The sequence below is a fragment of the Dermacentor albipictus genome, chromosome 9 (assembly GCF_038994185.2).
Source record: "Dermacentor albipictus isolate Rhodes 1998 colony chromosome 9, USDA_Dalb.pri_finalv2, whole genome shotgun sequence".
NCBI classification, from domain to species: Eukaryota; Metazoa; Arthropoda; class Arachnida; order Ixodida; family Ixodidae; genus Dermacentor; species Dermacentor albipictus.
In genome coordinates, this window is record NC_091829.1 from 119,467,565 (window position 1) to 119,483,836 (window position 16,272).

General features: G+C 48.5%; 1 protein-coding gene across 1 annotated transcript in view; it reads left to right on the plus strand.

The window, feature by feature from the left end:
- Nucleotides 1-16,272, plus strand: part of LOC135911234 (kelch-like protein 12) — a 138,275-nt gene that overhangs the window by 32,902 nt on the left and 89,101 nt on the right. Inside the window, exons 5-6 of the mRNA XM_065443425.1 lie at nt 2,719-2,924; nt 15,574-15,774. Coding sequence (XP_065299497.1) covers nt 2,719-2,924; nt 15,574-15,774 — 407 coding nt within the window. The remainder of the gene's footprint in view (nt 1-2,718; nt 2,925-15,573; nt 15,775-16,272) is intronic.

Below are 16,272 nucleotides of genomic sequence, written 5' to 3' on the forward strand. Positions count from 1 at the left end.
TCAGCGCCAACTCCTGCCAGTGTGGTGGATGGCGTAAAAGTAAATCACAAACAGAAAAAAAGCGGCGTTGGTGTCACATTCCCTTCCTTTCCCTCTCCACCGTGCTTCCCATTTACGACTTTCCGCTGATGGCCCGACATAGCCATCTTGTCGCATGATCAGAGCTTGTCTGCATTGCTCATTTCTTGCCACCCGTCAAATTCAGAGGAATCGAACTTTCGCTTTGTCGGTCTCCCAGTGAAACCGGAAATTGTCACCAAGCCCGAGGACAACGCGCACAACACAGAACAATACCCACACGAGGCATGAGCGGCTGATGCGGATGCGCTGAGCAGCCGTCGGCCGCTCGACGTCTCACAAGAAACCGGTAGACATCGTAACTGAGGAGAGAGAAAGGGAAAACGCATTCGCTTATTTTATGCTATAAAAGCTTAATTTGAATATTGTAGTATTCATAAAAACACTGCAAAAATCAAAACACAATAGACACAGTTTATAACATTTCCTCCTTAAAAAGTCGACCGCCGCCAGGGCGTCATGCCGGAATTCGAAAACGAATCAAACGATTACTTTCCGGGAGTTGCTGATTTTATGCAGTATACCGTCGCGGCAGGGTCAACGTAACGAGCACGATATGACGACGCTAGCGCGGCAATAGCCAATGTCATATACCTCACGGCGAAAGCATTAGACCGGGATGAACCATGCCCTGGCTTGGGCTGATGGCAGCAGCAGAAGCAAGAATCACTTAAAATACTGGCTACCTTAAGGAAGCAGCGGGGAGTGCACGATAGTTTGCGCCGTCGTCACCATAGCTGAGCAAAAAAGCACTCGCTCGCCGCGCACTTGCACACATGCGCAACAACAATAGCTGGTCGCCACTCCGATGCAGCGCGTTGAAATATAGACTAACCTTGTCTACCAGTTTGTTTTAGGCCTATTTGCAAACAAGAAATATGTGGCGGTGCTGGAGCGCAGGCGCAGTGGTCGAATAAAATAAAAAAGTCACCAACCCTTCCCCTGTCGGCAAATGGCGGTAAGCGAAGGTTGTCTGCATGCGTGCACCTGACATTCGTCATGGTTAAGCAACCCACAAGGGCCGGATGCTTGGACCTCCCGCGGCCTCAGCTCGCTATCTTCTCCTTGCTGCCGGATTGCCTAGGCTCATGCGGTTCTAACAGCTGGATCGGTGAGCCGACGGCGAGCCCTTTTACGAGCGATTTCTCGCCGCCGCTCGTTGAACTCTACCTGCTACTTGGAGGAACGCACAACACGCGGGCGTCCCATCTGTTTTCCGAGACTGAACTGAATGGAAGCGAAGCCTGCACAGTGCGCGGCAAACCATTTCCTGCCCTTTCCCACCCCGGCGGAAGCGAAATGGCTCTGATTGGTTGCGCTCGTAGCGTGGGCGCGCGCCTATGCAGCTAAAATTCTTGCTAATGACTCGCGCTCCGGCGCCGGCGCAGCTGTCAATTCATCGAACCGCTCTTTCGCGCAGCTGCTCTGCTCTGAGAGCAATTGGGTTTTTTTGCATGACCACGACGATGCCACTTGTGGGCCAATACAAGGTTCGCTTGCAAAGAAACACCATTTGCTATTTCTTGTCGGGCCAATTCAATTCGAGGCTGCAATAGTCGTCAGCTTAGCTTGTTTCCCTGATTGACGATAAAAAGCTCACTACCAATAGAATCATGCCCATGACAAAACCATTTGGTTCAGGGTAGGCAAAGGTAGGCAGCTATCTCTATGACTTTCAATAATGCTTGCTCGCGTGCTAATTCATGGCACCTTATTTGCAGCAGTGTTACAACACATATATACGCAGAGAAATACAAGAGACCTGACAGAGTGCGTGCCACAACTCAGAATTTCTTTATTGTCCTTTGGAAGGCGACAGTGCGACTAGCCAGTAGAAATGGTTTCCTTGTGTGGCAACCTTGCATGGTAGATGTCTAAACATTGAGAGCGTTTGCTGCTACATGAATTCCGGGGTATGCTCGATTGTTCTTGTGAACAGGTGCCGCTCGTTCTTGTCGTTTCGTGCCATTGGCTGAAAGTGAAGGGACAGTTGTCCTTGTACAGGCGGCAATAATTGCCGTTTTTATTCAGATCGAAGTAAGTTACACACCAGTACCATGGCAGAGAGCAAGTGGAGAGCCTCTGAACAAGGCTACTAGATTAGGAGGCAACACTTTTCCTCGGATACAAAGTGCTGGCCTTCTCGCCAGGGAGTTTGTGCTGGTGCTGACATAGGTGAAGCGGTGCGGATCAGACAGAACGGTTGACAGACAGTCCGCAGAGCTAGATGTGAACATCAATAATGCTTGCTGACAGGCTATATATAGTTGGGGATGCGTTCTTCGTAGCAGTATTACAACACACGCAAGTAAAAACGAAGTGACAAGGCAGTGCTTATCAAAACTAGGAAAAGTTAGAACTCTGTCCTATGTCTTTTTGTTTTCTTTTTGTGCTTGCATATTTGCTGTAACACTATTAAGAAGTATTTTTGCAACGTCATGGCCTGGGGAATGTCCATGCAAGGGACAAATAAAATTCCCTCTCAACGCAGTTCCCTGTAGCAGTGTGCACTTCGTCATCGTGTGAAACGTGAGCTTTGTGGACGATAAGTGACGCACAAGTAACGTTAATTTCCCGACAGAAATTCTGCGTTGCTGACCGCATGCTTTAGCTGTGTCACCGAGTTCTTCTGTGACCCAGGTGCTGACGAGCTCTCCGGAAGATCCCGTGCACGCGCTTTTCGTCTATGTTTCGGCCAAGAAGCTTGGCACCAAACCTGCTTGGCAGCGCGCCTACAAGACCATTCTAGCCAAATTCCACTTGGTGGTCAACTGCCCGGAGTGGTTGGAGCTCAACGTCGATCAAGTGGGCGAGATACTTTCCGCAGACTCCATCGCAGCACGCAGGTGAGTGGTCGTCCTTAAAGTGGGCAACGCGGTGTCGCTACAAACTACACATCACCCTTCTCACACCTTGGAAATGTTTCTTTTATCATTACGGAACGTTTCGCTCGCAAATAAAATGCTGCAGGTGCTTTCAAAAGATTTTGACACAGCCTTCAATGCATGATTGCATAATGGTCATATGCATAATTACCCAGCGACGCTCATTCATTCATTTCAAATTCAAACCAGGACACATCTACCTCCGACACCTGATTTGCCAGCCGACTCGTGCTGGTGTGCACGCCAAGAACCACTCATCATTATTATCATTTTCTCCTCTTGTGCTTGCTCGTTCTGCAAGCCTCCTTAAGCTGTCGGAAGAGGGCGCAGAAGGTTTCCGGGAGGGCTACAATGAAAAGCAGCGTAGCATACCTGAGCAACTTGTCACTGCCACGTTTCAGAGGGGATGCTAATAAATAATTGTTATCATCATGGACCGGCTTGCCGCGTCGATAAGTGATAGCGATGCTCACTTCTGCTACCTTGCCTGCAGGGAACCTCGACCGAAGATTCATTCTATAGTAATCGAAAGGCCCCTAGATTGACGAGCGATGTCGGAGGCTGCCGTCAGTTTTCCCGCTGGCTGTTTCCTGATCACCTGCAAGGCGAAACGCATTTTCTCGCATTGTGCTGGAACAACTTGCGGTACTAGCAGACCGGAAAGGTCGTCTAGTCACGCGAGGAGCCGTAGCGCAGAGAAGCATGACGTCTTGGATGCGGAGAATGCTGGTGACGTGACGGCGTTTAACCAACGGCTATGGAAGCATTGAGTAGGTCGATGCGCTCCTTTAGGCTTGAAACAGGAGAAGTTTCTGGTGCCTCGGAGACGGTGATTACAATTTCAGAGACAACCTCATAGACGTTGTCAGCCAACGAAGGAAGATAATCGAGGAACAACAACAGCCAGAATGTGGCTGACAGACTGGGGCATGTGCTGTAGGGGTAGCTCCTGGGGCAAGGTGTCTTGAGTGCTGATGTCGCGCTCACCCAAAAGCCTACTCGTGCTGCTGAACTGTTGTGCAATCTACCGATCGCCGAGCTGTTCACCGGTGAAGAACTACTCGACGTGCACGAACATGGTTGTGCTTGTGCGTTGCAGAATCTTCTGCTTGATTTTTCTGTAGGTGGTCTGGCCCAGCGGCTCAGAATTAACATCGGCCACGTCTGGTGCCGCACCAATGGCAGAGATGAGACGTTGTAGGAACATGTTGTAGGTCTCCTAGTTAATGCGGTTACGTGGAACTATTCCTCCAGCTGAGCAAACCGTGCTTACGCGTTGTTACGGCAAAACGGCTGCCTGCGAAGCTGGACCATCGCCACGTGCGCCTGGCTTTCGCGGGTGGCGCTTGGAAGACCGCCTCCTGGTGGAACGTCGTGTAAATTGATGCCTGCGTCCGGATTGACCACTGTTAGTACGGCACACCAGGACAAGACGTCCAACCCATATCGTGCTCGTGTGCACGCGACAGACCACGCATCCTTATTCTTTTCTTATGCTTGCTCATTCTGCAAGCCCCCTTAAGCTATCGGAAAAGGGCGCTACATACGCAAGTAATGTAGTGCGACACACCAACAAGGAGCATAATAACACCAGAAGGAGTTAAGAAAATGTGAACAATCGATAGGTATAGAGGCGGTAAAATTAATCTGCACTTGCAGAGTAGTCGCAAGTAGGACAATTGCTGAGAATTCAAACGCAGCTGAATGACGAAGCTATTAGCGTGTATGCCCTGAAGGAAACACATCTGCACGATTTGGAGCAGACGCCTGTCATCGGGAATTTTGCATGGCAGGCGCACAACACAATGACTGGGTCAAAGAAAGGTGGAGGCGTAGGCACGCCAATTAGGCGAGGTATGAAGAGGGAAAGGGTGAAATACACATTTAAGTAGTGTTTATGGATTAGCGGCCCATGGGAACGAAATAAGACGCTGCTTGGATTCGCTCACCTATGGACAGGTAGTGATAGCAGAGATAAAAATAACGAATTGACTACATTGAAACCATATTAACGAGTTCACGAAGTTGGGCCAGTGGTATAAGTAGGAGATATGAATGCGCACATGCTGCATTTAAACGGATATACTAATCAGTGTTTTTCTAGTGCTGGATCTGTCTAATGAACAGAACCTTATAGCAGTTACCAGGGAGAATAAATGTCATGCTCAGGTAACGTGGCAATACTGACCATACTGCTGCTCAGAGTGAAGCGTTGCTACAATTGCTCACGAAGCATCAGGCCTCCTTTGATATGAATACTTCATCACTCGGACAGACCTCCGTTGCCTCCCAACGTATCGACACCATTGGCCAGACTATTGCACGCCGTCGTCCCTACCGAGTCTCTTTGACCGAACGCAAAATTATCGAGGAGAACGTCACCGATATGCTGAAAAGAAAAGTCATACGACCCTCCACCAGTTCTTGGTCATTCCCCGTCATTTTAGTGCAGAAGGATGGATCGGTACGATCTTGTGTTGGCTATCGCACGCTAAACAAGATCACCCCTAAGGAAGTATATCCGATGCCCCGTATTGATGACGCCTTGATTCTTCGCAAGGCGCGCAATACTTTTCCAGCCTTGAACTTCGCTCCGGATATTGGCAAATTGGAATGCACGAAACGGACGAAGAAAAGACCGCCTTTTCGACTCCGGACGATCTTTACGAGTTTAACGTAATGCCTTTCAGCCTATGCAATGCTCCCGCCACATTTGGAAGATGATCGACACTGTTATTCGCGGCCTCAAGCGGAAAACTTGTCTATGTTACCTCGACGACATCGTCGTGTTTTCCTCGACATTCACTGACCATCTGTAACGCTTACATGAAGTGCTCACATGCCTTTCTAATGCCGCACTTCAACTAAACACGAAGAAGTGCCGTTTCGCTAGCACAACGATTAACGTCCTGGGTCATCTCGTTAGCACAGACGCCATCCAGCCCGATCCGGACAAAATTTCTGCAGTGATCAACTTTCCACGCCCACTTCGTGCAAAATAACTGTGCAGCTTCCTTGGACTCGCCTCATACTTTCAACGTTTTATCCAGAACTTCGCCAGCATTGCCTCACCCCTCCACAAGCTCCTTGCTAGTTCCAATTTCTTCGATTGAAACGGTCAGTGTGAAGCCGCCTTCCAAGAACTCAAGCGCGCACTAACATCCGCACCTGTTCTTTGTCATTTTGATGACAAGGCGCCCACATTACTGTATAATGACGCTAGTGGTCAAGGAATTGGTGCCGTACTGCTGCAGCGCGACCACAAATTTTGCGAAAAGGTTGTTGCATATGCAAGCCGCGTTCTGACTTCCGCGAAAAAGAAGTACCCGATAACTGAACAAGAGTGTTTGGCTGTTGTCTGGTCCATTCAGAAACTTCGTCCATACCTGCACGGTCAACATTTCACGGTTGTGACCGACCACCATGCCCTATGTTGGTTGTTGACAATCAGAAACTTGTCTGGCCACCTTGGCCGCTGTGTACTCCGATTAAATGTAAGCATATGATTTCGATGTCATATACAAGTCCGGAAGGAAACACCATAATGCCGATGCACTTTCACGATGCCCATTACTACCATCATCGGAGCACATCACACCACCTTGTCAAATTGGCCGCACGGAGGACGCATCGTCTATTACACCGATTTCCTCCTTGACTCCATCAAACCGCCCTTCAGTGCTTTCCAATCACCAGCACACCGACTCTTATTGCCATGGTATCATCAATCGCCTTAGCGGTGTTTCATCTCCACCCAATGCCAGGCTACGGAAACAGCTCAAACTGTTCAAGCTTGCAGATGACGTACACTACCATTACATTTTTCACCCGGAATGCCATCGATTGGTTCCCGTTCTACCGTGCTTCCTTCGCGCTGCAGTTCTGCAGGCCTCACATGATGACCCTACGTCAGGCCACTTGGGTTACCACAAAACTAACCAGTGCATACGCAGCCGATTGTTTTGGCCAGGTCTTTCCACGAGCATAGCTAGATATGTTCCCTCGTGCACGCTTTGCCAACACCGTAAGCGACCTACTACGCGAACTACTACTGCTCCAGTCGGGACGCTACAACCACTTCCTTGCCCAGCAGAACCCTTGTCTGTCGTCGGCATTGACCTTTTCGGGCCACTCCCAACTGCTCCATACGACAACTGTTGACGATTTGACCCGGTACGCTGAAAGAGCCTCAGTACGTTCAGGAGCTGCCTGAGAAGTAGCGGCCTTTTTGCGGGCTATCTACTTACGTCACTGGGCACCTCACGTTCTTTTGAGCGACTGAGGCAAGGCGTTTCTTTGAAGCACTCTCAATAAAGTTTCTGCGAGCGATCAACACCGTGCACAAGACTTCTAGCTACCACCCTCAAACCATTGGCCTAAAAGAGCGATTCCATCGCACGCTGTGCGACAGGCTATCCATGTATATTTAACCTGAACATTGTAACTGCGATGCGATTCTCCCATTTGCAACCTTTCCATACAGTACGTCAGTTCAACGCGCCACCGGATACTCTCCACTTTTTTAGTATACGGCCGCAACCTAAGCTCATCACTCGACATTTCTTTCTGCTATGGCCCCGCCGACGCTTCACCATTCATTTCCGACCAGTTTGTGTCTCGTATTGCCCAATATCGTCGTCGCGCACGTATGAACACAGAAGCAAGCCAAGACGACCGCAAACGTCGGTACGACGCCTCTCACCGCGTCGTTTCCTACCGCCCTGGTGACGACGTGCTCTTATGGACACCTGCACAGACACCCGCTTTATGTGAGACGCTTGAGTCTCGATATATTGGCCCCTATGAAGTCATAGAAAAGACCTTGCCGGTGAACTACTATCGTGTTACACCTGTTGACACCCCAATTGACCGACGCTGCCGCCGCGGAAGAAAGATCGTGCATGCTTCCCGCCTGAAGCCCTTTCAGCTCCGTTCCACTGTCTAATGTGCGGGCCAGGCTGGCCGCTTCCGTCCACGGGAGAAATTAGTGTAAGCATTTATTGGGACGTCACCTTCATCTGTACAATCATCATAAATCACCGGCTCGTGTTCGTTTGAACGCGACAGCGTTAAGGAGCTCGTGTCGCAGAAAAGCCGGTGTCGTTAGCGTTGGTGTCGGCGGCGTTGGCCGTGATCGATAAATACCGAAAGGCAATTCATAACTAAGAAACACCTTGAAAGATGGGCTGGTGGGAATCGAACCAGGGTCTCCGAAGTGTGAGACGGAGATGCTACTACTCAGCCACGAGTTCGTTCGTTCAAACGGTGCAAAATCGCCTCTAGTGAATTCGCTGTTGCCTTAGAAACGTGCCGTAGAAAGTTATACTGCGGTGTATATTGGTAATTATGGCCATGTAACTTACAGAAGTCGCAGTTTCACGAGTAGCGAAGTACGTTTCCGCTACATTTCTTTGGCGCTCTGCGCACACGCAGAGCCATCTTGCTGCAAACACAGAAGACCCCCTCCTCGCAATGTACGGGCTGCCCCGATACGTGGCACGCCATTCGCCCCATGATGGCCTCCGCCTTCATGGCGTGTCGCAGCCCAGCTGTCCGTGCCGATCGCGACGGTTGGCTGGCGTAGATCGTTTGAGTAGGTGGTGCGAACGGGGTGCAATAACGCCATCGCGTTCCACTCCTGAAGGCGATGCTTAAGCGTCCTCCAATTTTTTGCGTCGACGCTATTTTTCATTCTTGGAATAAAGCGTCGTCTGGACCATGGTCTTTCAATATATACACGATAAATCAGAGCAGTTAAGATGGCTGACCCCCAGCAACACGCAGCAGCCTGCGCCTCGCGATCTTCTTCGTCCTCTCTCTCCGTTCATCCTTCCGTAACAATATCATCCTAAGAAGTTATAACAGCACGTCTAAATCGGAGCTCTGTGGCATTCAGCCATTCTAGTAAGCTAAACAGGGTCACGAACTCAATCATCCCAGCTTAAACCAGCCATCTTCTGGTTCACTAAGTAATGCTTGAGCAGCTGTCTGAACGCTTTCTCAAGCCTTTTACCCTTAACAAATTGCAGTGCATCACGTGCCACAGTGGATGGATGAAGTTATGTGCAGGTACCCCTTTATTTTAAATTGTGGTGCTTAACGTCGCCATGTTTCATATCGACTATGATGAACACCTTAGCGAAGGGCTTAATTGTGCCCGCTGCCTCGTCTTACCTTGACTATACGGTGGCTCACGCACGCTCCCCAGGCGTCCTCACTGTAGCTTCTTGCAGTGAGCGCTTCCACATCTCAACCCGACCACACGATGGCTGACGCACGCTCCCGAGGCGTCCTCACTGTTACTGCTTGATTGCGCCCGCTTTCGCGTCTCATCTCGACTACTCGTTAGCTGACGTACTCTACCCAGGTGTCCGCGTTGCTACCTTTCGTGCCCTCTGCCACATTTAGCCTTGACTGCACGGTGGCTGATGCATGCCTTCCAGAATACTGGCACTCTTCCCACAGGCCCTCCTGTACCCTTATAGTACATAGTTTTATAGCCCTTTTGTATCAGGTTTTTATCAGGTTTTTATGAGGTTATCAGGTTTTTATTTTATCAGGTTTTATAGCCCTTTTGTACATACGTAGTTGTATAGCCCTTTTGTATGGCTTTAGTCCTGTCGGTAGAGCTGTTGTTCCTGTAAATGTTAGACGCTTCACAACTGAAAGTCTCTGAGCATAAGGCGCGAGTACGTCAACCATGTCGCACGAGCAGTTCTCACCCCGCAAGAGGTCAACTAGAAGGTTTAGATCACATATCTGCAGTGAATTGAAGCTGTGCTGCACAAACCTACTTACAGCTCGCATTGAATCAACATAAACCATGAAACCAGAGTGCAGTTCATTGCAGTCAAATAATACATCCCGTCATGGCTAACGGTTTTGCTGCCTAGAACTCTCATAGGTGCCACCCCCCTCGACACCTCAATGCATCATCGATCATCAAATGACCGAAATGCTCCTTGTGGGGTAAAGCCGCTTGTGGCCCTTTTCTTTAAACGAGGGGGGGGGGGTTAAAAAGCCATTTTCCAAGCATTTCACTCTAGAAAAACCAAGCACAAGTCCAGAGGATATCTTGCTTCCTATATATCACTGGTGGTTGCCCGTTAGCATTGGAAATCGAACCCCACACCTCCTTCAGCTTGCCCCACTTGATACCCTGCAGCTACTAGCGTCAACAGGCTGGCAAGCTTAACAAGCACCTTAGCCTACACAAAGTCCTACTAATCTTCTCCTCGACCTGCAAGGCAGTACCTGCAGACCTGCAGGAGACACGGTCATGAGGGCTCCACTAATGCCACCTCCTCAGCCTACTTAAGCAAATCCATCTATATTGGGGCCTCTTGAAGGCACAAACTTGCTTCACAATGTTGCCCAGAAGGTGTTGCCGGCATTCGTCTCCACACTGTGCTATCAGTGGCGCCCCTCAGCCCCTCTTCAGTGCTCAGTTCAGTTCAGTTCAGTTTATTGTCTGAACAACAGTTTAGTTTATTACATAAGGGATGGGTTTAACTTAAGTTCCACATTTGGTACACTTTCTAAGTTATATTCAGTAAGTGATGCAACTGGTCGAGGGCTCTATTCCGCGATGCGCAATGTTCTGTAATACTTAGTGAGACAAGGCTACTTCGATCATCTCAGGAACCAGAGAGCTCCTCACCGAGGCCCCCACAGTGTCCATGCTGAGGACGCCAACTCAACGTCAGTCCTATCTACAAGGCGGAGCCAGGCGGAACCATTGCCCGCAGAATTGGTTCAAGGACTACGTAAAAAAATAACTTTTACGTTCTGTTTTTCTTTATGAATGTGTAACAAAATGAGAGTTCACTAAGCTAGCTAACCGCACACTTGGTTAGAACACTAGCTTTGGTCGACAGGGGTACGCGAATGTGCCACTGTGGACCTGAAACACGCGACGCAATATAAGGCACACGCGTACACTCGCCCCAAGCGGCTGCCACGCATAAAGGGCGCCTCGCGAACTTGGGGGAGCAAACAGACACACAACCTTTCTCCTTGAAATGCAACTTTACTCCCTCAACGGCACATGCTACTGTACATCACCAGGGTCGTAAGACGCGGGGCTCGAGGGGGAGGGAGATGCCTGCGGTCAGCGAAGGAGGTTGAACCGGGGGTGGCTGTCGCATCGGCGCCGCCGCTATCAGTGCGTGATCGACGAAAGACAGGAGACGACTGTAGTCCAAAGGCCAGCAAGGGGAAAAAAACCCGTCTTTATTTCCACAGCTGTTTAAGTAGAACCAGCATGACGTCAGTGACACGTGGTACCATACATGCGTCAGGTGCAATGACTCGGCGCGCCATGCGGGAGCGTGCTTTCAGCCGCAGAGAAATACATTCCAGCACAGTGGCGGCGATGCTGCAGGCATGCAGCCCGCCGATTGCGGGATTGTCTCCTCAATGTGTTTGAGGCACTTCGGCTTCTGGGAAAAACAGGACCTGGTAGTGACGGCGCCGTGTTCGTTGCTTACAAATGTCTGTCTTTTTGAACTATAGAAGTGCTATAGAATGTAATTGTAAGGAGTTAACTTTTCTTTTATGAAGTTAATGGTATAGTATAAATATGGAACAAAAATCTTGTTCACCTAAATGCAGTGAATAATTTAAATGTATACGAAAGCGCACATTACTCGTGCTCACGTTACTTGTCGCTGAAAAGTCCAAACATGTTTTCACTGGAAAGTAGGTTCTGCTGTGAGCCATTAAGTGGGGATGTCGGAAAATGACTGTCAGATCTGAGGTGGTGTCTTCTATGTATACAATAGTTCAGGCTACTGTTAAGTACTCTGTTCTGTAAAAAGCATTCCCAGTGAATGTGAAGCGCCATACGATATGTATTGTCTATGGGCTTTCTTTCACTAATGCATGTAAATTAAATTTTGATCCATCGAGGCTCCTTTCACATCTAAAAGCATATGCAAGGTTACATTACTAGTTACTCGTTACTCGCACTCGTTACTTGCACTGAATTGTCTAAAACATGCTTTCACTTAGAACATTACAAGGTGTTCAGCAGGTACTTCTGTTACCATGACTCTGTCCAAGTATTTTAAGTATCCACCTCGCATTCGGGAGATGTGAGCTTCGACCTCCAGTACCACCGGGTACCCCTCAGTGATGCAATGATCACACGCTTTACCCTGGCCTAGCGCTCGGCTTTCCTGGGGTGAAATGCTTGGAAAATGGGTCTTTAACCGTTGCTTGTGTGAAGAAGACTAATGTGTAGAATGGGGCTCTCTGGCCAAAGGCGCTCTTGTGCCATAATATCCAACATCGTCAGGTGGTTCTATTGTGAACCAATCAATAGCCAGTTGCGAAGAAGTTCTCACTCACTTTTGTACCATTTGCTATTTCTCAAATCTGCGCTATTCTCAAGCGTTTCTTAAAGCACAACCAAGGCTCTGGCAATATGAGTGTTTGTCAATGCCAGCAGCTGACTGCAAAAGTTAAATACTACTTGACAAGTAACAACTATTGCTCGGGACGCCCAGGTACAGAGTCACTGAGGACGCCCAGTGGGTCAGCCTAGATACGAAAGCGCTAAAGGACCTGTTTCTCAAGTTCTTTTCGGTATTATATATGGAATGGTGGCTTTGCAAGTGTGTGACATGACACTGCTCGGGATGTTTTGTCTCGCTGCAAGGTTGCTCAATTCTTTCCACTTCATGGTTCCTTGGCAAAGGTTACGGTTGTACCATAATGCACAGTTACGGCTGTATCATAATTTTACCATCATAATAGGTCATAATTTTAATTGTATAATTCAGCACGACAGCAAAATGAGCTAATATACGGCATCGGTCTCCAGCCAGTGTGTGAAAGACTGAACTCAGTACTTTAGTCAACATAAACAATAAGTTGAGGTGCATCAACGTCAACAAGCGTTATTTATTGGCTCAAGCGCAAAGCAAATATTGCTGCCGTCATCATAAGGCCAGTCTTTAATGTGTTCCATCCCCATTACAATGGGTTACAGTATAGTGAGAAATTACACATTTTCACACTTGTATTCGCCTCTCTGAACAGATGGCATGGACATTGGACGTCAAGTCGACTTACTCAGTCGGGATTTTGCCTTTCTTGGCAAGGCAAGAAGTGATCTAACCTCATGTATTGTCTAGGCATGAACTTTCAATTTGTACAGATCAGTGTACCCGCAATCGCCTCTCCGCAGTCTGCCCTTTGGGCAATACTCAACGGCATTTCTCAGACGTGTTCTGTATCTCCTCGTGAACCCTCTCACTTAGCTCCAACCATAAAATATCGAGTTAACACCTGGTACAGGGAGAGAGGTGTGATTGCTTTAGTATCAATATTATGTACACATGTATGTATATACACCTGTTTATAGATGTATGTTGTCCTTGTCTAATGGATGCTCTTTTGTCACACTGAAGCCTCGGAGTCTTGGGTCTCTTCACGCTGCCCATCACAACATATTGTTTGTATGAAAAAAATAAACACAAAGTCCATCTACCAGTCTGTGTCTCCAAGGTGTTTAGCACAACACTAAGTTAGCATGAACAAAAGGGAAACGTTGACCAAGGAGCATTTCTTGGTGAACTGCTATATCATTGCACTCAGCATAAATTCCTCTTATTACAGTATCTGATTAATTGAATATAGGCTTGTTTATACCATCCAAGTACCCACTACACCGCAACCAAGTACCCAGCTTGGGCACAAGAGCTTTGCAAATGCCTTATCGCATTCATTTCGATTTCTGAATGTGCAATGGTACAAACGGCCAAAAATTCTGCTTTTGCTACTCTATTTACCGCATTTGCTAATCAACGCGTTTGACATCTTCTGCTTCTAGGAACATCGGCATATTATCATGTATGGTATTCTATGTGGTGTTTAACCTGTGGAATCAGCACATGGGCTATCAGACGCAGTGCACAGCTTCTTAGGTGCATTGCAGCTGCAGTAAGGTCATGGGTGACCTTAATTAAGGCATTGTTTCGCTAGTGCATGAATCAGACGCGCATCCAAGGCATTTAAAACGAATTCTATACACTTTGCTCCTCATTGTAACTGAAATCAACTGCTAGCTCTTACTGCAAGAGCGAACCACACATCTGACCGGCGGGATAAAGATTATTACACAGGTATCACGATGATTCTGCGGAAGGCTGCACAGATACTATTTATTTAGGCATAAAATAATTGCATAGCGCCCTCGAAACACAGCTCGCGACTCTTCGATGACATCCGATAAGTGGCGAAAGCGGAACATTGGCAATAAGGGACGGCTCAGTGGAGAGCTCGAGAATAAATTCTACCAGATAGGGTTCTTTAATGTGCACTGACGTCAGACATTATACTGGCGCCTTCCATTTCCTCTCCATAGAAATGCGGCCACCATGGCTGGGATCGAACCCATCCTCGAATCAGCCCGCAGCGACAGCGTTCACTATTGCACAGCGGCCAGAAATCATGAAACCTAGCTCAAAATTATGTGCCTTTGGTCAATGCTTGGCAATTGCACTATCTCAAAAAAACGCTCGCAGTGCCAGCGGCCAGTTCCGACAGCATGCCAGCAAACCGACAGCGGTTCTTCAGTGGTCCTGTCCAAGCACGAAAAATTACAATGAAACGGGTACAGACTGGCATTAACAGTATGGATTTTACGATGAGATGAACGCACCGGGGCAACTGAATTAATGTTAAGTCCTCAATCAAAAGAACTTGTCGCTAAATATATTGTGGAACGGTTTATACAAGAAGCACGATCAATACGTATAGACCTGGCGTTAGGGTGGGAGGCAAGGAACTACAATGACGTCGAAGATGCTCTCTTGCTTAGCTGCCACTGTAGTCAAGTTTCACTTGAGTCGTCAGTGAAATGCTCATATTCCATGCCCTTTGGCCGTTTCTATTGCATACTTCATCGCTTCTGCCGATGAAAAGACTTCAAGAACAGCAGAGGCTCCGGCGGTATCAAGCACGATGTCATTTGGAATAGGTCTCATGACGACGATTTTCATTGCTTCTGTGACTGTCTTTGTTGCCTTTGTTGCCAACTGCCGTTTTTTAAGTTTTGTCCTACTGTAGACATAACTTCGATATGACGGATGCTGTCGGCCGTTTAATCATATTCTCCATGAACACCTTCTTTTGATTCTCTTTTCCCCAGCTCTCTGCGTCCTCTTTTTCCACATCACAGGCGCAGTCTGCTTCAGTTTGAAGTGGATTGTCGGCATATTGCCAACTGCACCAGTCATCTTACCTACCCAAAATAAATTGAGGGAACTGATGCAAAAATGAGCTTTTCTATCACTTCCTTCCCGCGTGTGGCTACCGTGTGAGCTTTCCATGCAGTTGCAGTCACACTTCATGTGCGTATGGTTTAGAAACTCATTCTTGTGTATTAGCAAACATTTACCGCAAGGTCAACCGGCGAGACAGTGCTTCGCTAGTTCTGTCTACAGACGATTCCTCGATGCACCAAACGTTTACTTTGAGTTAGGTACGCACCAGAGTCGCGAGGCGTTTCTTGGGCTGCCAAGCTGTGTTCGTGAACAAGCCGAGAGCTTAAAAGCCGTTTGCACAGACCACGAACAAAAGCGGTGTTTTTGAAATGTTGCAGTGAGACGGAGCTGTTCTTGGCTGCACTGTCGTGGCTGAGCGTCAAGTGGCCAGCGCGGGAACAGCACGTCGTGGAGCTGCTCAAGTGCATCCGTTTCTCGAGCATGCCCATGGAAGAGGCTGTGGCTTGTTTCCATCCGCCCCAGCTGCCGGAAGTGACAGCCAAGACCGAAGTGCGAGAAATGCTTAACAACGCCGTCTGGTGAGTGTGCCCGGGTGAACCGGTGGCGTTTTACACTTGCTAGTAGGTACAGCGGGGCGTGGCACTTTTGATGGCGCTCAACGTTTTTGCGCAGGCGCGAGAGAGAAAACCTGGGGGCTTTTGCTCCTCGAATATATTACTGAGCCTCCACTACGGAGGCGGTTTCTTGTATTCTTCTGTCCCCTAGACATGCCGGCATCGGGGAGTGCGGTCGAGTTGCTTTGTACGCTCCACCGCTGGCTGCCCACGCGGTGAGGCAGTGGGCGCGGACGCCGCTTGGTGATCGCTGTGTCTGAAGGGACAATGCTCTGACTGGTGTTGTATAAGTCACGGGTCGCTTTTTCCGTCGCAACGATAGATCAGATTTTTTACAAGCACTGCTCCAGAACGACACATGTAACCGGAAAACGGAGGCCTCAGGAGAGCACCTGAGGTTATATTAAAGCAGGCGGCGCAGGATCTCCGGGGCACCCAAGCGGTAGCGGGTGGATCTAAGCT